We start from the raw sequence: 19755 nt of genomic DNA, 5'->3' as shown, positions 1-19755 counted from the left end.
TTTAGTCTGCTGACCAGTTGGCGGTTATTTAAGTGATAATGCCCTCAAAGCCGATGTTTGGAGGATGTGCCAATATATCTTCCAAACACCGGCTTCAAGGGCATTATCATCTTTATACAACGGGTTACCAACATTTTCAAATTATGATTGACATATTTTGATTAATTTATTCATCCATCCACAAGATATAGTCCCGACACATCTATGGTTGCTACCCAAGCCGGCTGGTCGTTCGGTTGCCAGAGACACGTCCAAAGTCGTTCAGTCTTTTTTTTCTTTATCTATGGATGCGACCCAGTCGTCTGTTCTAAATGTTCCATTGCCATACTGGCTGGCAACGTTCTTATCTCTTGCTTGCTTGCTAGCCAACTACGGCTAACTTCCAGTCACGTCAAAAGAATAACGACAGTAACTGCATTTGCATAAGCTGTTTTCCAGTGACAATGATTTGGATCCATAACAATGAGCTAATGAGGCACGATTTCACCTGGCATAGAAAATGTGCTCACTAGTCAGGACACTGTTTAGAGGAGCTAGCCAACAGCACAGCTAACACAATCACTTCAAACACTGAAGCTGTAAAGACTGCAAACTAGCTGCACTTCGTTTCGTTTTACCTTTTTTCAATTTACATTTCTTTGTATATATCCATAAAAATGATGCCAACTGATTCATGATTTTGACTGGCTGAGAAACGCTGCCAGCCTGTCTCGTCCCGACTCTGAAACCTACATGTTCATTACTATGAGATAGCTGAAGATCAAATATTGAAACAATGTTGCAAATGTCAGACAACAAGGTTTATACAAAACTCTGATGTTGAAAACTAAATGTTAGTTTTAGAAATGTGAGAATGTCTAGATGGTTTTTATAGTGGAGATCAAGTTTATAACTTGCCTGGCAGGGCTGATGAGACAGTGGATTGCGCAGTCAGATGGAACAGAGTAAATAGGCATCATAGATTTAGCCAGTGGTAACTTGTGGAATAGACAACTGGAATGCGCTTTTAACCAATCATTATTCAGGATTAGACCCACCCATTGTATAATAAGTAAATTACACATGTTCCAATGTTACTAGTGATTTTGCGGTTTTCCATCAGCTGCTGGCTAATCGGTGTGTGTATTTGTAGGAGAATGGCCGTGTGTGACATTACAAAAGGATGAGTTCCTCTCCTACCTGTGTGAAAATGTTGTGCGTTTGGCTTAGAATCCATTTGCTGTCAGCGTCGGGTGCAATTAGCAGCTTGACTGTGCCAATGTAGACATCTGTGCATAGGGTCCAGAAGTGAGGCTCCTGCAGATTGTACACACCCTGCAACTGCTGCACCTGCAAACACACAGTTCACACCTAGATTTATATGACCATTTCCCCTTGTTAAACATTTAACATGTTCAGCATTGACGTGAGGGTATGGTTGAGGCATGGTTGTGCAGCACTTACCCTCTGGTAGCATTCTGGCAGGGCATTGTCCAGAGAGGGCGGAGTCCGCTGCATCAGAATCCCGATGGACTCCCTCAGCAAAGGCACTACACTGTGGCACAGAGGGTAAGGGAGAAAAATATCAGGTCAGCGTGACTTACTTCCCCAACGTTTTCCTGTCAACACTGGCAGGCCCAGGGCCAAGGCATGCCAAATCTGGCCAAAGTGATATTGTGCTTCTGGGGCACAAGTCAAGCTGAACAATATGAACCCTGGACAATGACAGCTTGCTTGGTAAGGCATGTAGGTAATAGCCTAGGTACCAGTCTTTAGCTAATCCACTCCCTGTACTCCCATGTCATGTGCCAAAGAAAATGTCCTTTCTGCCATCTTCAAATATGAACATTAATGAGCTCTAGGAAAGATGAGTTGATCCTGATTCAATCACCCTCACAGCTATCCTCTAATCACAACGATTATGCAAATATTGGAACCATCACTTTTTTCCCCACAAGGTTATCCCATCTGAAATTTTCCCGTAAATTGGGCTACTTTGAAAACGAAGTCGCGGGTGAAAATGTATTGGTCGCGGGTTTTTGGGTTACTTCACCGTGACCTGCTGCTGCGGACTATCAGACAGTGAGGAGGCTGTTGCTGAGTGAGTGGCAGCAAGGGCCGGAGGGGGGTGTGTGTGTTGAAATCGCTGCAGCAGGCAGCCGAGGTGACAACTTTTAACCAGTTGTATGCAATGATGTATATATAAATCATTGGTTGTATGTAGGCTATTTAGATTATCATTATGGAGACACTTATTTCCAACCCTTTGTCCATAAAACATTAACGGAATAGAACTGATGTGGGTCAAGAAATAAAGGCGACAAAGCCCTGGAAAATGTATGGCACACTAGATAAATTCGCTCGGAGGTTGTTTAAACTGCATTCTGTGTCGACTTTGCTTATGGAAAACCATATCAAGCGAAGGGTTTTACGCATGCTCAGTTCTTGGGTTTGAGCCCGGCGCGAGTGGAAATTTGAAATGGAAGTTATGGAACTCCCTTGCATGCTTCGGTTATGGGGAAAAGTCCACAATGAAACGTTTGCATGTTGGCCATCAAGTGGCCTATTGATTTATGTCATTATAGGCTTCTGTAGCCTACCATTTGATACAATAAATGTTGAAATTGCAAATCAGTTGGTGCCACTTGTGCAGCCTAACTGGAGCTAGCAAATATTTAGTAAATATCGTATGACTTCAGTTTGTTGTTGTAGCGTTGTGTTATGCAATTATTAATGGCCATGTTTAGTTAATTAAATTGGAAGTTATCAATTGTGATCATGGTCAAAGCTCTATTGCAATTGCCGATCAGCTGTTGGAAAACGTCAGATTAGGCTACAGGTAAAAAAGACAAGCATTGGCCTATTCAGTTCATATCCATATTATTAATATTTGATTCAGCGATTGAAAATGACGACACCATCCTCAGTAGCCTATTCCAGCAGGTTATTGGGCAACACAAGCACTTGTTCAGTTTACATCTTGCCTAGGCTACTGTAGGCCTATAAGGAGCTACAGGCTACCTGTATCTAGCTATGCAAAATAGAATTACAATCATAAACCCAGATTTAGCCTATTGAAATGACAAGTCAATCTTGCAAATAGGCCATTTATAAAAACGGGTTGTAGTCTTAACATCGGGCTCAAAATGATGGCACAATTGCCAGAAAATAGCCCAATGTTTGGGATTAAATGATACAAATTTCACTCAAAACTCTCCTGTCGGATTTATATATAACTATGCGGAAAGGGATTATTTAAAATTTTAGCTGTCAAACGAGTTAAAACGACATCCACTGGTGGAAAATTATCTGCCAAATTTAATAAAGATAAATGATCTCTCGCGGCATATTCAAATTCATTTTACTTGACGTTAGCTCACAATTACACGAAACCCAAACCGGCTGCGCGCGTGCGCTATCGTGCATAAATGTATTTTGCCCCCCACTTTATTTATTTATTTCACCTTTATTTAAGCAGGTAGGCAAATTGAGAACACGTTCTCATTTACAATTGCGACCTGGCCAAGATAAAGCAAAGCAGTTCGACACATACAACAACACATAGTTACACATGGAGTAAAACAAACATACAGTCAATAATACAGTGAAAAATAAGTCTATATACAATATGAGCAAGTGAGGTGAGATAAGGGAGGTGAAGGCAAACAAAATATTTATATAAATAAAAATATAAAAAGGCCATGGTGGCGAAGTAAATACAATATAGCAAGTAAAAAAAAGTAAAGAAAAGTAGAGATAGTAGAGATAGAAAAAAGTAGAGATAGAAATAATGGGGTGCAAAGGAGCAAAATAAATAAATAAATACAGTAGGTAAAGAGGTAGTTGTTTGGGCTAAATTATAGATGGGCTATGTACAGGTGCAGTAATCTATGAGCTGCTCTGACAGCTGGTGCTTAAAGCTACCAAACGCAGGTTAAAATATCAAAACAAACTCTGAACCAATGACATTAATTTGGGGACAGGTCGAAAAGCATTAAACATGTATGGCAATTTAGCTAGTTTGCACTTGCTAGCTAACGTTAATTTGTCCTATTTAGCTAGCTTGCTGTTGCTAGCTAATTTGTCCTGGGATATAAACATCGAGTTGTGCATTTCAGGTAAAATAACAAGGACCTCTACTCCGACAATTAATCCACACATAAAACAGCCAACCGAATCGTTTCTAGTCTTCTCTCCTCCTTCCAGGCTTTTTCATAGTTTAATTTATATGGTGATGTATCTAAACTTTCATTGTATTACCACGACTACCGGCAAAACAATTCGTATTTCAATCACCCACGTGGGTATAACCAATGAGGAGATGGCACGTGGTTACCTGCTTCTATAAACCAATGAGGAGATGGGAGAGGCAGGACTTGCAGCGCAATCTGCATCAGAAATAGGAATGAGTTCTATTTTGGCATCTTAGACGCTCGTTGGCGCGAGCGAGCAGTGTGGGTGCAATAATTGAATAACATGGATTTCTAAATTTATTTTGCAACGCTCGTGCACGCGACGTGTCCGGTCTGGTCAGCATGTTATGGAAAAAGGGTTTGTATAAATATGACAACTCCTCTCGCAGTGCATCCATTTTTTTGTGGCTAGTTTTTCAAACCTTGTGGGCAGATTGAGTGGTGATTGTGCTAGAAATTTGAGCTAGACCTAGCCGGTTGCTAAGAAACCGTGTTTGCCCAGACAAACCTGTCAAAAGTTGCTAGCTCAGTATAAATTCTCAAAGTAAATACATACTGCAATTAGAACCACAAAATAACTTATTTTGAGGCTAAAATCTAAACTACAACAACTTGCCTAGCTAACAGCTAAATTTTTGATTTTGTTAGAAATTCTTTATCAGTGACAAGGAGTGGCAAGCTTGCCAAAGGGACTGGTACTCAAGACTATGCAGGTAGGGCATTGAGAGAATTCCACCACCTTAACTGAACTAAGGAATGAGAAACTATAACAGTGGAGTGACAAATGTTTTTAATTAGTGGAAACATTGGTAATATTTCTGCCCAAGTTTTTTTCTTTTCTTCTGTCCAACAAACCTCAATTTCCTGGAATTCCTCCGAAATGGCAGGTTTTGCCATCAATTCAAAATCACCCAACCATACCCTGCAGAGTTGGAAGTCACAGAAGCTGCTTTCAAAGAGCAGGATAACTGCACTGCAGACCCTGCTGGCTGCAGCCGAAACTACTAGCATAGTTGAACAATGACTTCATGAGGCTGGACAGCGCCACGCCAGCCACTCTTGATCCTTCCTTTTGTCACATTGCAACCATCTCGCTGCCACAGTTCAAAAAATCCCATTGCATGTCCCGCCTAACCCCTATACCAAAGCCACAAGGCCCACCACCAAGGCATATGTGAGCCATCAGAGGGTTTGGCAGCTTTCCCTGTTCCCAAAACCCCACTCTCTCCCCGTCATTATCCCTGAATCCCCTACACCCCACCAGGTCCATGTCAACGTGGGCAAAACTTTCCCTTTGCTCTTCCTCCACATCTACAGTCTTCCTTGCACTACATAGTAACACACTACACTTGTAGTGCTAGTAGCACACTACACTAACCAGCTCGTCGGCATATAGGCTACTGTACATTCGTCAGCTTTGTCTTTGAGTCTTAAGGGTCCGGTCGAAATGTAGCCAACGTTCCCCTACCCAACATGTTATTATGCAATCAAAGACTTGATTATGGCCGACGGGAAAAGAGAACCTTTGAAGAAATTTAAAGTCACACTGACTTCTTATTTACTTCTACTGCACTAGTCTGCAGCCAAACAGATGGACAAAAATAATTGTGTAATACATGTCATAATAACAGCCATGAACTTTTTGTTTTGACTGTCATTTTGCAATAACTTGTTAAATGACAACCATGTTCTCAAAACGGACTTTGAATTGAAGCAAAATAAACAAAATGGGAAAGAGTTGTTTACGTCGGTCTGTTCTTTAAGATTTTTGCATGGGCTGCTTCTCAATACACTGATATTGCCCTTCTGTATCTGCAGTGACAGGTGGCAGAGCTAGAGCGGTGTTTGTCAGACCATGAGACATCCCAAAAATCGGTCTTCTCACGAAAATGACCATCGTTATGTTTGGAGGAAAAAGGGGGAGGCTTGCAAGCTGAAGAGCACCATCCCAACTGAAGAATGGGGGTGGCAGCATCATGTTGTCCCCACAACATGATGCTGCCACCCCCATTCTTCACAGTTGGGATGGTGCTCTTCAGCTTGCAAGCCTGCTTTGCTGCAGGAGGGACTGGTGCACTTCACAAAATAGATGGCATCATGAGGTAGGGAAATGATGTGAATATATTGAAGCAACATCTCAAGACAGACATCAGTCAGGAAGTTAAAGCTTGGTCGCAAATCGGTCTTCCAAATGGACAATGACCCCATACTTCCAAAGTTGTGGCAAAATGGCTTAAGGACAACAAAGTCAAGGTAATCGAGTGGCCATCACAAAGCCCTGACCTCAAACCTATAGAATATTTGTGGGCAGAACTGAAAAAGCGTGTGCGAGCAAGGAAGCCTACAAACCTGACTCAGTTACACCAGCTCTGTCAGGAGGAATGGGCCCAACTTATTGTGGGAAGCTATCCGACACATTTGACCCAAGTTAACAATTTAAAAAGGCAATGCTACCAAATACTAATTGAGTGCGCGTAAACTTCTGACCCACTGGGAATGTGATGAAAGAAATAAAAGCTGAAATAAATCATTCTCTCAACTATTATTCTGACATTTCACATTCTTAAAATAAAGTGGTGATCCTAACTTAACTAAAACAGGGAATTTTTACTGGGATTAAATGTATTTGGCTACGGTGTATATAAACTTCCAACTTCATTTATATATATATTATTTTTTAGATACCTTAAAGGAGTCTTTAAATTCAAAATCAAATAGCTAAATTATCCTTGGTATGACCATCTTAAAACAATTTCATATGTTCGCTTAGAACCACCCCCCCTCAATCTAGAGGGTTAAACAGGGGGATTATGATGTTAAAATTTAATTTCCGCAGGGGCAGGGAAATTTAAGGCCAATGGCTAAAAATATTTGGTAATAAGTGGAAGGAAAGGCATCTTGTGAAACGGCGGTGACTTCCTCTTCCCCAGTTGACTAGTTACGATTATGAAGGTATGGGCAGCAATTAGAGAAGCTTTTATTTGTGCCAGCCTGACATTAACAGTAGCCAAATGAGGAGCCGTTAAGTGATCCATCCATTTCCTGACTGTTCAGCACTCCTGGCCAGTAAACGCTGTGGTAACGCACTTAACAATTCAGCACACAGAAGCATTTTGTGTAATACGTGTGGTGTACTGAACCATGTACTGTATGCTCCTGTGGAAGCAGCCAATAACCAACAGTATAGAATCTGAGTCAGGAGCTTATGTCTTCTTGTTTTGCTCTCCGATTTGATTAATGAAAATGTTGAATTCATACTGGTAAGTTATAGAAACATTTTATGACATTTTCCAGAATGCAATACTGTCTTCAATCACAAAGTTGCATTGAATCAAAAACCAACTAGTAGCTGAAGGATGGGACTAAAAACAAACAAAAGATAACTATTGTAAAATGTATATAGTATGTATAATCTGGAAGTAAAAGCCTGTGTTGTTGTCCATAAGTTTACTTATATATATTTTTTTAATTTTTAATTATTTAGTTCCATCCTTCAGCTACTAGTTGGTTTTTGATTCAATGCAACTTCGAGATTGAAGACAGTATTGCATTCTGGAAAATATCATAAAATGTTTCTATAACTTACCAGTATGAATTCAAATTTTTTATTAGGGATGCACGATATATCGATGAACATATCGGAATTGGTCGATATTAGCTAAAAATGCCAACATCGGTATCAGCCAATGTCTAGTTTAACGCCGATGTGGAAAACCGATGTCAAATCTGACGTGCATACCTATATAACGTAGGTACATGATGTAATGACACCACGTAAAATGATGTGTTATGCGTGCAATACAGCATTCCTAAACTAGCCCACGTAAGCTGTGTGGATCTAGCAGTCATTTGAAAGTAACACAATTTCAGTGAGACAACTTAAAGGCGAAATCCATTAAAGCCAAGAATGGAATTCATTGCCCTTGACAATCAACCGTTCTGTCGTAGGTGATGTTGTCTTTCGCCGACTGGTTGAGCACCGGTACACACTACCAAGTGCGCTATTTTTCAGATGTTGCCCTACCGGAGTTACACAGTAATAGCGTCACTGATATTAGCTTCACGACATACATACTATGGAACACAGTTTGGGTCTTTGTGTGTCAAAAAAGATCCAGTAGCACTGTCAAAGCTGTACAAAAAAAAGTCTGCAAACACAGGCCACGAACGATGCGTTTACAATACAGCATTGGTAATAAAGCATAATTTGTTCAACCGCAACTTCTGGGGTAGCTAGCACCAATACAATCAGCCTGAAAACAGTAGAAACTGCAGTCATTTTCATTATTCTTAGCAATGATTTAGGAATCCTTGTGACTAAGTATGAGCTAGGTAGCCACTTGTTGTTCGCCCATTGAAATTCAGTTCATGAAAATAAGTAGCTAGCAACTACTTAAGCCTGTTGCCCAAAGCTTACGTTACAGCTATTGAGTTAGCTAGCTAACTTTCAATTAAGGATTCTAGCTAAGCTTCTGCTAAAATGTTAATGTGAAGTTACATTATTTATGGCTTACTCAGTGACCTCCATGTTTGCCTCTGCTCTAAAAACAGGAAAGCTCCCAGCACGAGGGGAATGCCCTACTCTGAAATCATACTATTGTCCCCAGCCTTCCTGTGTAGATTCAACAGCACTGACTCAGTCACCACATAATTATTAATATATTATGATTAAGTTTAATAGAGCACGTGTCAAATTCATTCCATGGAGAGCCGAATGTCTGCGGGTTTTCGCTCCTCCCTTGTACTTACTTGACTGATGAATTAAGGTCACTAATTGGTAAGGAACTCCTCACCTGGTTGTCTAGGTCTTAATTGAAAAGAAAACCAAAAACCCAGAAGATACTAGGCCCTCCATGGAATGAGTTTGACATCCCTGATTTCGAGCTTTGACCCAAGACTCAAAGCGCCAATGTGTAACATCCCTGGTATTGGCATTTTGGAAACCAATTCAACAAACATTTTTTCACCAATTAGTGGAGGTCTAGCAAGTACAGGATCTTTAGCAAGGCACACAATAATAATCAACCACTAAGTATTATCGATATAAGCAGTCATTCAATAACAGTAGCAAGAGCAGTATAGGCCTAAACCCCTCAGTCAAGGGAGATTTACCACAACAACAAAAAGTGGGAACATCTCAGTCACCAGGCAACATTTTACATACTGACATTACTGCATGATGAGGTTGAACCAAATCCTGTTTCTTCCCAATGGGGGAAAAAAATGCTCTTCCAATGAGGGTCTGCCAAAGTGTCAACACTGTTCTGGAATTCCCCGAGTTGTAAAGAGAGGGAGTCAGACCCACATTCAAGGCCTTGGAGCGAACAGTCTTGGAGTTGAACAATGAAGCAAAACTAGGGAAGCTCCACCACAACAAGGAGAAAATTAAGCCTACATCCACCCATTCTGAATGAAAGCATATGTTCATCATGAGAACATCTAAAAAAAGGACACAGACCTGCCATGGATAACATGGGCTGACAAGTTAGAAATACAGTTTAAGATGGATACATACATCTCAGACGCATGGCCTTGAACACGATACTGACCCAAGCCACTGAAAAGAGGTGAAATAACATGTAAACCGGTTATTAAATGGAGAGCCAATGGCAATGTAGGACATGTGGGTTGAAATGCTAGTGAAATCTCCTCCCCACATCTAAAACCATCAGAAGTCCCTCTGATTCAAAGGAGCATGAAAAACCTATCATTACAGTCAGCTACACTAGGATGGTTACCTTAAACAAAATGGTGTGGTTTTAGTAGACAGGGGAGGCCAAAACTACTCTACATTGTCATTTAATCAAACTGACCAGTAGCTAGGTTTCTATCCAATTGGCGACAGATTTTCCATGTGAATATTCAAAAATATGCATAAAAACAATGAGGGGTGTTTCCATCAAAGTAAATTGTGGTGGATAAAAGGCTGTGCATGTTGTAGTGCACATAAAATACATTTGTTTTAAGAGTTTCAACTCTACCAATGGTTTTATCTCAAACTTTTACGATAATATAGCAAATTTGCCCAGTCTGGTTGACGCATGCTCTCGACAAGTTCGCTGATAAAGTGGACAGGTTATATGATGAGATATGGATAAGAGCAATAATTGTATTTGCTAATTGGCAGCCAAGAACCGATCATCATGTCACCAGCAATCAAATACCCTCGATATTTAGCCAATTGGGAAATTGCATGATCACCGTGCACTTAACCACAATGTGAAGTTTATCATAAATAACTTCATCTGCCTATACATTTTTCATGCTTATCCATATTGTGGTGGTACAAGGCCTACAATGTGACATATAGAAGGAAACTTGGAGTCACACAATGTTAGATTTTCCACCACCATTTCTTGCATAATTAATTTTACCGACAAGATCCCATCACGTTGAACGAACAAATGGTGTCGAAATGTATGAAATTGTACAGACATGTCCTGTTTCCATCAGCCCTGTCGTGCCATGTTTTTATGCGTCAGGTAATTCAGCCGCATTAAATAGTTGGATGGGAACCTGGTTATTGTCAAGAATTGACGTAAGTAGTGTCTCAACTTTCTGCCTTTCAACTCTTTACGTCTTCTCAACTCAAGGAAACGTGACAGCATTAAAGAGGGAACAATGAAAACACAAGGCCCTATGTGACCATCAGAAAGGGGAGGGCTTTCACAGTGGTTATGTGGCGGAAGGGTTCATTACCTAACCTCAAGCCCTGGCCTGAAACATCACCTTCATTACCAGCCAACACAATGGCTCTTCTGCCAAGTCTAGTTCATTAAAGGGAAAACCTCAAGGGAATGATGTAACAGAGGTCAAAAGGTAAGAGTACACTTAGACTAATTATGTATGAGGTTGGAAGTGAAAAAAAAAAAAAAAAGTCAAAATAAACAGCATTCAAGTTAACGTATAGCACTCACCCGTTATATGTAATCAATTTACTTTTGTATGGCACCTGGGTATGTACTGTTCAAACATCTGTAATCTGTTGCCACACTAGCAACTCAAAGCCAATTCGTCTTAGCACACTGTCGTCTCTAACATCATTCCAATAGTTATCCTCATTTCAAATGAGCCAAATCACTGTCCCAAAAGGCCTTGATTAGTACTCGTATTTACATAGTGTGTCCTAATTTATTCACGCCTACCTTATCTGGTTTCCAGGCTTTCACCTGGGAGTCATTACCCAGCCTTTGGCTCCTTTTCCTCCAGCAGGGAGGGAGGAGCCTCAGCCGGGCTCTTGGTCCCAGCAGCAGAGTCCCATATGAGGCCCCAGCTAACCCACAGCCCCACAGAGAGAGCCAAGGGGCCCGCAGGGGCCTCTAACCACCTCTCTCCACTCACTAATCACAGGCTGCACAGACTGTTCCATCTGTCCACAGCCAACCCAGATATTCCCCCTTTGGTGCGAGGCCAGCAGCCACCAGGCCTTGACCGAGGCACACAAAGAAATACACTGGGACGGCCCAAGGCAAACACACACGTGCAAGGGGTCTGTGCTTGGTTCTGTACAGTTTTTGCAAGCTGCAAAGGGTTCTTCCAAGTATGGCCGTTCAGGGAGGATGGGAAAGATGCGCCCCTCCCCTTAATAGTCCTCCAACCTCCAAATGTGGTCAATGTCAGCAAAAGAAAATACAACATGGTCATCAACCAGCTGAGGTTCAGGGAGCACACACTGACTTCCATTTCTCCAAACAACCCACTGTCCTTCTGCCGGTCCAATAACAGAGAGAGAACTACGGTCCATTTCACTAGGTAATCAAATAGTAAAATGATATCTGTAGGCCAATATTGTTTGAATCTTGAATCCCACAAATGGATGATGGCCATTCCAGAACGGTGGGGAATATACTTCAAGTAATTACACAAATCTTTCATTTTGAGTTCTTCTGGAATGAATCCAGTACTCTTTGCAATGCTAAAGGGTTTTATCAAGATATCACAATATGAGGTCCCAAAATAACTTCACACAGAACTTAAACTAACAGGAAGGCGATTACACTCAAAACAAAAACAAATATTCATGACAAAACACAACACGCATCAAGGCCCGTGGAAATTAATCTCCGATCCCGCACAACCATCTGGGTGGGGTCCAACAAAATGTCCACAAAGGGGAAATGTTTTCAAATCCCTGTTTGACTACTCTCTCACTCTCCATTTTTCCCGTCCAGCCGCTTAACAAAAACAAGCAGTACAAACATTCTGAAAATAATAGCCAAATACCAGCTGCAGATTAGGTGGTTTTACAACGTTGGAGGTTAGTTGTATGTTTTTCGCTGATTATTTTGGGGCTCACATCTGCTTCATTATTTTATTTGCTATTTAATTGCTCCTCTCCCTCTTCCCTCACTTGTCCCATATCGCACCTGTATTGAAATGGCTTTTTTTACGAGCCTCGCTCGGTTCCAAGATGGAATGCAACATGCTGTAGAATAAGCCTAGATGGGTTCGTTTGTTCTCATTGTCCAACATGTGAACTGTTAATTTCTTTGCCTTTCACAGATGGCTATCGAGAAAAACTTAAGGAAAAATGCTTCGGCTTAAGTCTCAATGACAAAACCCCACTCAGGCAGATCAAGAAAAGGGGAGAAATCCACACTAAAAGGATGGCTTTGTTCACACATATTTAAACGGAACAGTCACAGATCACAACCACATTCCAGATAGGAGGAAAGAAAAGGCTCAAAGAGAGATGGCGAACAAGTTTACCAGAGAGGCTTTACACACTGAGTTTACATTTGCATAATGGGGCCCTCTCCCCAACCACTTTGTCCCTACTGTACTGGACTAACAGAGGACAGTGAGGAATTGAGAAAAGCATGAGCAGGCGAGCCACTGAGAACTAATGCCTCTTTTCTGGGTCTCAAGACTCATTCAAGTCCATTCCTCACCAAATATCTTTTTTCGAATCCCTCTGGATTTCAGCAGTTTTGCAGGTCCATCTACCACTGTGGAACAAAATCTGAAAAGCTAAATCTATTATTTAGATGCCAAAATGTCACACACACACAAACACTCGCTTCTCGTAGGGTCACGCGTTGTGTAAAAGTTGGGCTACACCACCTATCTGCTGGGAATGGCCAGGTGGTCAAGGAACAATTCTTGGCCCTCCCATTCTGTCTGTTGGACTGACTGGTTCTCTATTGCAAGTGCGACTAGTTCTGTCTGCTGAGGTTGGCTCGGTCGATCTTCACCCCTAATGAAGAAACCAGTTTAAATTTACTGGTTGCTGAAACTTCCTGAAGCTTGACATAAATCATGAGTCATATTGGCTAAAGCTGCCTACATCAGATGTAGGCTACACAGAACATTCAAATACATTCTGGGCATTATTTAGTGTAGAGAGAGCATGACTCTTACACTGCATAAAAAGTCTACTTGGCAACATCTTGGCAGTAAACGTTTGAAGAATGCTACAAAGCAGGACAGAGCATGATTTCTGTGATGCCATATGTTCTGGGAGCCACAAAGACTCCACCCCACTGTACGAGTCCTGTAATTCTGCACTTTACAGTGGTGTTGGCAGCGTTTGAGAAAGATGGCCAGTTTGAAGTGGTGAGACAACATGCCCGAATGCATGCTTGCCTTCTCTGTCGTTTCATCTTGTTCTGCAGCACCAGGAGAAGTGGGTCTACGGTGGAGACTGACCCACCATTAAAGACATTTAGCTGAGTAGCAGAATACCAATACTCATCATCATGGGAGAAGCCAGTGTGCAATATTCCCTGGGTTCAGCCCTACATGTGGAGCGCTCAATGGATGGGGATTCTTGTGAAATGGCTCTGGTGTTCAGTTGTTACGATGGCAAGGTAAAAACAAAGTGACCGACACAAGGTAAAAAATAACAACTATTGTGGTATTTAAGTAAGTGTTTGCACCAGTGCAGAAATCAAACAAAGGCAATATTGCCTAAAAAGACAAGTACATTACTGTTTTGAGCTTACTTTGAATGCATTTTAATCCATCCTGAAGACAACAGTTCCAAATTGTACTGGTAAAAACGACACAGTAAATCTAGCCCTGAGTGTGTGGTACTTTCCTGCAGCAGTGTGACGATGGCCTTCAAGTTTCCCTCTTACGTGAATATTTGTAAGATGAGCGTGGGGCCTGTTGGGAATTGTACTACTGTGTGAGGTCAACTGACCTGACTCCGATGAGAATGGAGATGCACATGGAGCAGATGGGGTCAGCGATCATCAGATCATACTTCTGCATCAGGATGGCTGAGATGATCACTCCCACACTGCCCAGTGTGTCAGCTACGATATGTAAAAACACCCCTGTAAAACATGGGTTGTCTTAAGCATTTCATATCATCCATAACTACAAATAATTTGTCCCGCAGCAAACACAATATATATATATATATAGTACCAGTCAAAAGTTTAACACCTACTCATTCAAGGGTTTTTCCTTTAAATTTTACTATTTTCTACATTGTAGAATAGTGAAGACAGCAAAACTATGAAATAACACACATATGGAATCATGTAGTAACCAAAACAAGTTTTGAACAAATCAAAATATGTTTTATTTGAAATTCTTCAAAGTAGCCACCCTTTGCCTTGACAGCTTTGCACACTCTTGTCATTCACTCAACCAGCTTCATGAGGTAGTCACCTGGAATGCATTTCAATTAACAGGTGTGCCTTGTTAAAGTACATTGTGGAATTTCTTTAGTTCTTAATGTGTTTGAGCCAATCAGTTGTGCTGTAACAATGTACACAGAAGATGGTATTTTACCAAATAGGGCTAAATCCATATTAATGGCAAGGATAGCTCAAATAAGCAAAGATAAAGTCATGATGGACTGTCATTTTTAAGGTCAGTCAATCCGGAAAATTTCAAGTGCAGTCGCAAAAACTATCAAGCGCTATGATGAAACTGGCTCTCATGAGGACTGCCACAGGAAAAGAAGACCCAGAGTTACCTCTGCTGCAGAGGATAAGTTCATGAGAGTTACCAGCCTGAGAAATTGTAGCCCAAATAAATGCTTCAGAGTTCAAGTAACAAGACACATCAACAGTTCAGAGGAGACTGTGTGAATCAGGCCTTCACAGTCGAATTGCTGCAAAGAAACCACTACTAAAAAGGACACCAATAAGAAGAAGAGAATTGCTTGTGCCAAGAAACATGAGCAATGGACATTAGACCGGTGGAAATCGGTCCTTTGGTCTGATGAGTCCAAATTTTAGATTTTTGGTTCCAACCACCGTGTCTTTGTGAGACGCAGAGTAGGTGAACGGACGATCTTCCCATATGTGGTTCTCACGGTGAAGCATGGAGGGAGTGTGATGGTGTGTGGGTGCTTTGCTGGTGACACTGTCAGTGATTTATTTACAATTCAAGGCACACTTAATCAGCATGGCTACCACAGCATTCTGCAGCGATACGCCTTCCCATTTGGTTTGCGCTTAGTGAGACTATCATGTTTTTCAACAGGACAATGACCTAGCATACCTCCAGGCTGTGTAAGGGCTATTTGACCAAGAAGGAGAGTGATGGAGTGCTGTATCAGATGACCTGGCCTCCACAATCACCCGACCTTAAACTAATTGAGATGGTTTGGGATGAGCTGGACCGCAGAGTGAAGGAAAAGCAGCCAACAAGTACTCAGCATATGTGGGAACTCCAAGACTGTTGGAAAAGCATTCCAGGTGAAGCCGGTTGAGAGAATGCCAAGAGTGTGCAAAGCTGTCATCAAGGCAAAGGGTGATTACTTTGAAGAATATCAAATATATTTAGATTTTTTGTGTTATTTCATATAGTTTGTCTTCACTATTATTCTACAATGCAGAAAACAGTCAAAAATAAATGATTTAAATGACTAGATACAGTATCAGAACATTTAAATAAAAAGTGGTCAGTGACCGTTTTTTATAACTCCATTTTATCCACTTTTGTTTAGTCCTTCAATTGAAATGCAACATGAATGGAATTCCATTTTGGAGTTTGACTGGGGTTAGCCTTCGGAAGTTGAGATTGTGTTACACTTTCATTGCAGCCCAAAAAAAAGGGCAAAAAAAGAAAAGCATTTACCAGGTATTTAAAGGAGCACGTCAATGAAAAATTATAAATTTGTTACTGTGCCTATGACCTATAATTTTGATTTGGGCAATTCTCTTAAATCCAATCTAGTGCTACAATCTGGCAGGGTGTATAACATTACAGTGACATATGACCTTGGATGTGGTAGGGTTTTAAAAAAATGTTTTGGGGAAAACTGTGGAGTTGAAAAGGAATGTTGACGAGGACGTCATTCCACGCCAAAAGTACCCTGCACTTTGTGAACGGAAAACCGAGCCCGACAGAAATAATCAACCAACCTCCTGGGTTCTAGCTTCATAACAACGCCACCCAAAGAGGAAAGGTCTTCAATGGCCAAAAGGGAACAGTGGTTAAGTCACCTTTTGCACTGTCAGCTCCCCCTTCCCCTCTCCTATCCCCCTCCTCTGTTCTCCAGAGCCCCCTACGCCACCCCAACTTCTGTGTGGGCCCAGTGTTTCCCCAAAGCAGGCCTCCCAAAGGGCCCATTCGCTCTCCCTCTCTTCATTGCTCTCTATGTGCCGGGTGAAAGGGACAAACTACTTTCTCCTTTCCCACAGAAGCCTGGACAAAGAAGTTTAGTGACAGTGCTCCTGGACTCTCTCTCAGATGTAATGGTGCCTTGACATTTCCCCACCAAATTCAAGTTACCAGACCCATTAAATCTCACACCATTTCAAGGTTTTTGTTTTTCAGAGATGTTGGAAATACCGTCAAACAGATAGTCCTACATGATGTCTACTATGTCAAGGCAACCGTACCCTATCGATGCATTAAAAAAACAGTATTCTTCCCTTGAACTGGATGAAAATGTATAACTACATTCTCACATACAACATTATAGCCCATTAAGGTGGTGTCGGATGGTGGTTTACCAAGTCTGACATGAGTAAATATCTTTGATATTTTTAAGAAAATCAAAATAGTTTGTGCACAGTCCACATACAGTGCATTGGGAAAGTATTCAGACCCCTTGACTTTTTACACATTGTTAAATTACAGCCTTATTCTAAAATTGGTAAAAAAAATATATTTTCCCTCATAAATTTGCACACACTACCCCATAATGACAAAGTAAAAACTGTTTATTTTTTATTTGTGTGAATAAAAAAAAAAAAAATATTTACAATACATTTACATAAGTCTTCAGACTCTTTTACTCAGCACTTTGTTGAAGCACCTTTGGCTGTGTTTACAGCCTCGAGTCTTCTTGGGTATTACGCTACAAGCTTGGCACACCTGTATTTGGGGAGTTTGTACCATTCTTCTCTGCAGATCCTCTAAAGCTCTATCAGGTTGCACGTGGAGCGTTGCTGCACAGCTCTTTTCAGGTCTCTCCAGAGAGGTTCGATCGGGTTCAAGTCTGGGCTCTGGCTGGGCCACTCAAGAACATTCAGAGACTTGTCCTGAAGCCACTCCTGTGTTTTGGCTGTGTGCTTAGTGTCACTGTCCTGTTGGAAGGTGAATCTTCACCCCAGTCTGAGGTCCTGAGCTCTCTGGAGGAGGTTTTCATCTAAGAACTCTGTACTTTGCTCCGTTCATCTTTACCTCGATCCTGACTAGTCTCTCAGTCCCTGCCGCTGAAAAACACCCCCACAGCATGACGCTGTGCCACCACCATGCTTCACCGTAGGGATGGTGCCAGGTTTACTCCAGATGTCATGCTTGGCATTCAGGCCAAATAGGTGCCTTTAGCCAAACTCCAAGCGGGCTGTCTTACTGAGGAGTGGCTTCCGTCTGGCCATTCTACCTTAAAGGCCTGATTGGTTGAGTGCTGCAGAGATGGTTGTCCTTCTGGAAAGTTCTCCCATCTCCACAGAGGAACTCTAGAGCTCTGTCAGCGTGACCATCGGGTTCTTGGTCTCCTCCCTTACCAAGCCCTTCTCCCCCGCGATGTTGCTCAGTTTGGCCGGGCAGCCTGCTCTAGGAAGAGTCTTGGTGGTTCCAAACTTCTTCCATTTAAGAATTATGGAGGCCACTATGTTCTTGCGGACCTTCAATGCTGCAGAAATGTTTTGGTACCTATCCCCAGATCTGTGCCATGACACAATCCTGTCTCAGAGCTCTACGGACAATTCCTTCAACCTCATGGCTTGGTTTATGCACTGACAATCATTGTCAACTCTGGGACCTCATATAGACAGGTGTGTGCCTTTCCAAATTATGATCAATCAATTGAATTTACCACAGGTGGACTCCAATCAAATGGAAGCAGGATGCACTTGAGCTCAATTTCAAGTATCATAGAAAAGGGTCATTTTTTTTCTTCTCACATTTGTAAAAAATTCTACACCCGTTTTTCCCTTTGTCATTATGGGGTATTGTGTGTAGACCTCTGAGAATACGTGTATATGTAATCATTTTTAGAATAAGGCTGTAAAGTAACAAAATGTGGGAAATGTCAAGTGGTCTGAAAACTTTCCGAAGGCTCTGTACAATAGGTGAACAAAGACGAGTAAAAAGCTGCATCGAATTAGTCATTTCAATGTTCAGTACCTTGCAAAATCTGTTTGCTGGAGCCCTTCCCTGGCGTGTGCAGTTCATCTGAAATAAGTAAATTCATGCATTAATTAAATACAGCAGACAATTATTGACTATAGAAAACAGGGCTAACCACAAATGAGATTTACAACAGCCTTTCAACTACCTGGATAGGTTCATCGAGACTTCTGCTGGGACACAATGAAAGGGGAGTGAAGTGCTGCCACATATGCTTAAAGCTCCAGCTCACAAAGTTCTAGCAAATACTAAATTGTGTGAGTAGCGAGACAACAGTAGAGCGAACAGTCAAGAATTGCATAGCGAACATTCAGGCCTAATAAACTAATCCCCCTGCCCCGACATCATTGAGTCCACTTGAGCAGACAGCATCAGCAATGTGGCAATAGCGCCACCTAGTGTTTTAGGCAAGGTGGAATTTGGCACATTTGGGCCACTTATCCAGTGTGTGCAGAGCTTTAAAAAAAAAAGAAGAAAAAAAGAGGCATCAACACAGACCCAGGTAGGAATTGATTTGGATTGGACTTCTAAAGCAAACACACAGATGCAGAAAACTAATTTAAAATGGGCTTCAATAAAACCACCAACAATTGTGACAAAAACCCAATTTTTAGGAAATTGTTGCCGGTTATCATACACTGCATATTCACGCTCCTCAAAATGGTTTTGCGTATTTACCTACATTAAGATTTAAAAACATTGGATGCCACTGAAATAACTACCAATTCTAGAACAAAATAATTATTCTCATACTGCATTACAGGCATTTGGTTTTCTGTGCCAGGAAGTGTTGTTGCCTTACCATGGCAGTGGGGGTCCTCGTGGGAGTGGCCGTGCTCTCCGTGGCTGTGCCCGTGTCCATGGCTGTGTCCATCTTCATTGCTGTGCTCGTGCCCAACTCCATGTTTGGACTCGTGCCCATGCCCCCCATGGCTGTGTCCGTGACCTGCATTGCCATTGAACAGAGAGTGGCTGTGGCCGTGACCTGCAAATGACCGTAAAACAGATTAAATCTACAAATACATTTGTGTTGTCAGTT

The 19755-nt window shown here is 41.6% G+C and overlaps 1 protein-coding gene across 3 annotated transcripts in view; it reads right to left on the bottom strand.

The window, feature by feature from the left end:
• LOC129810986 (zinc transporter 7) overlaps nt 1-19755 on the bottom strand; it is a 30929-nt gene that overhangs the window by 1756 nt on the left and 9418 nt on the right. For 2 of the 3 annotated variants that reach the window (XM_055862039.1, XM_055862041.1), the window contains 5 exons: nt 19519-19701; nt 18714-18761; nt 14317-14452; nt 1444-1534; nt 1180-1329 (listed from right to left, as the gene is read on the bottom strand). In XM_055862039.1, coding sequence (XP_055718014.1) covers nt 1180-1329; nt 1444-1534; nt 14317-14452; nt 18714-18761; nt 19519-19701 — 608 coding nt within the window. The remainder of the gene's footprint in view (nt 1-1179; nt 1330-1443; nt 1535-14316; nt 14453-18713; nt 18762-19518; nt 19702-19755) is intronic. The other variant, XM_055862040.1, reaches the window with a different exon arrangement.

The sequence above is a fragment of the Salvelinus fontinalis genome, chromosome 14 (assembly GCF_029448725.1).
Source record: "Salvelinus fontinalis isolate EN_2023a chromosome 14, ASM2944872v1, whole genome shotgun sequence".
Taxonomy (NCBI): Eukaryota; Metazoa; Chordata; class Actinopteri; order Salmoniformes; family Salmonidae; genus Salvelinus; species Salvelinus fontinalis.
Note: the sequence above shows the minus strand (reverse complement) of the source record. Positions and strands in the feature narration are given on the sequence as shown.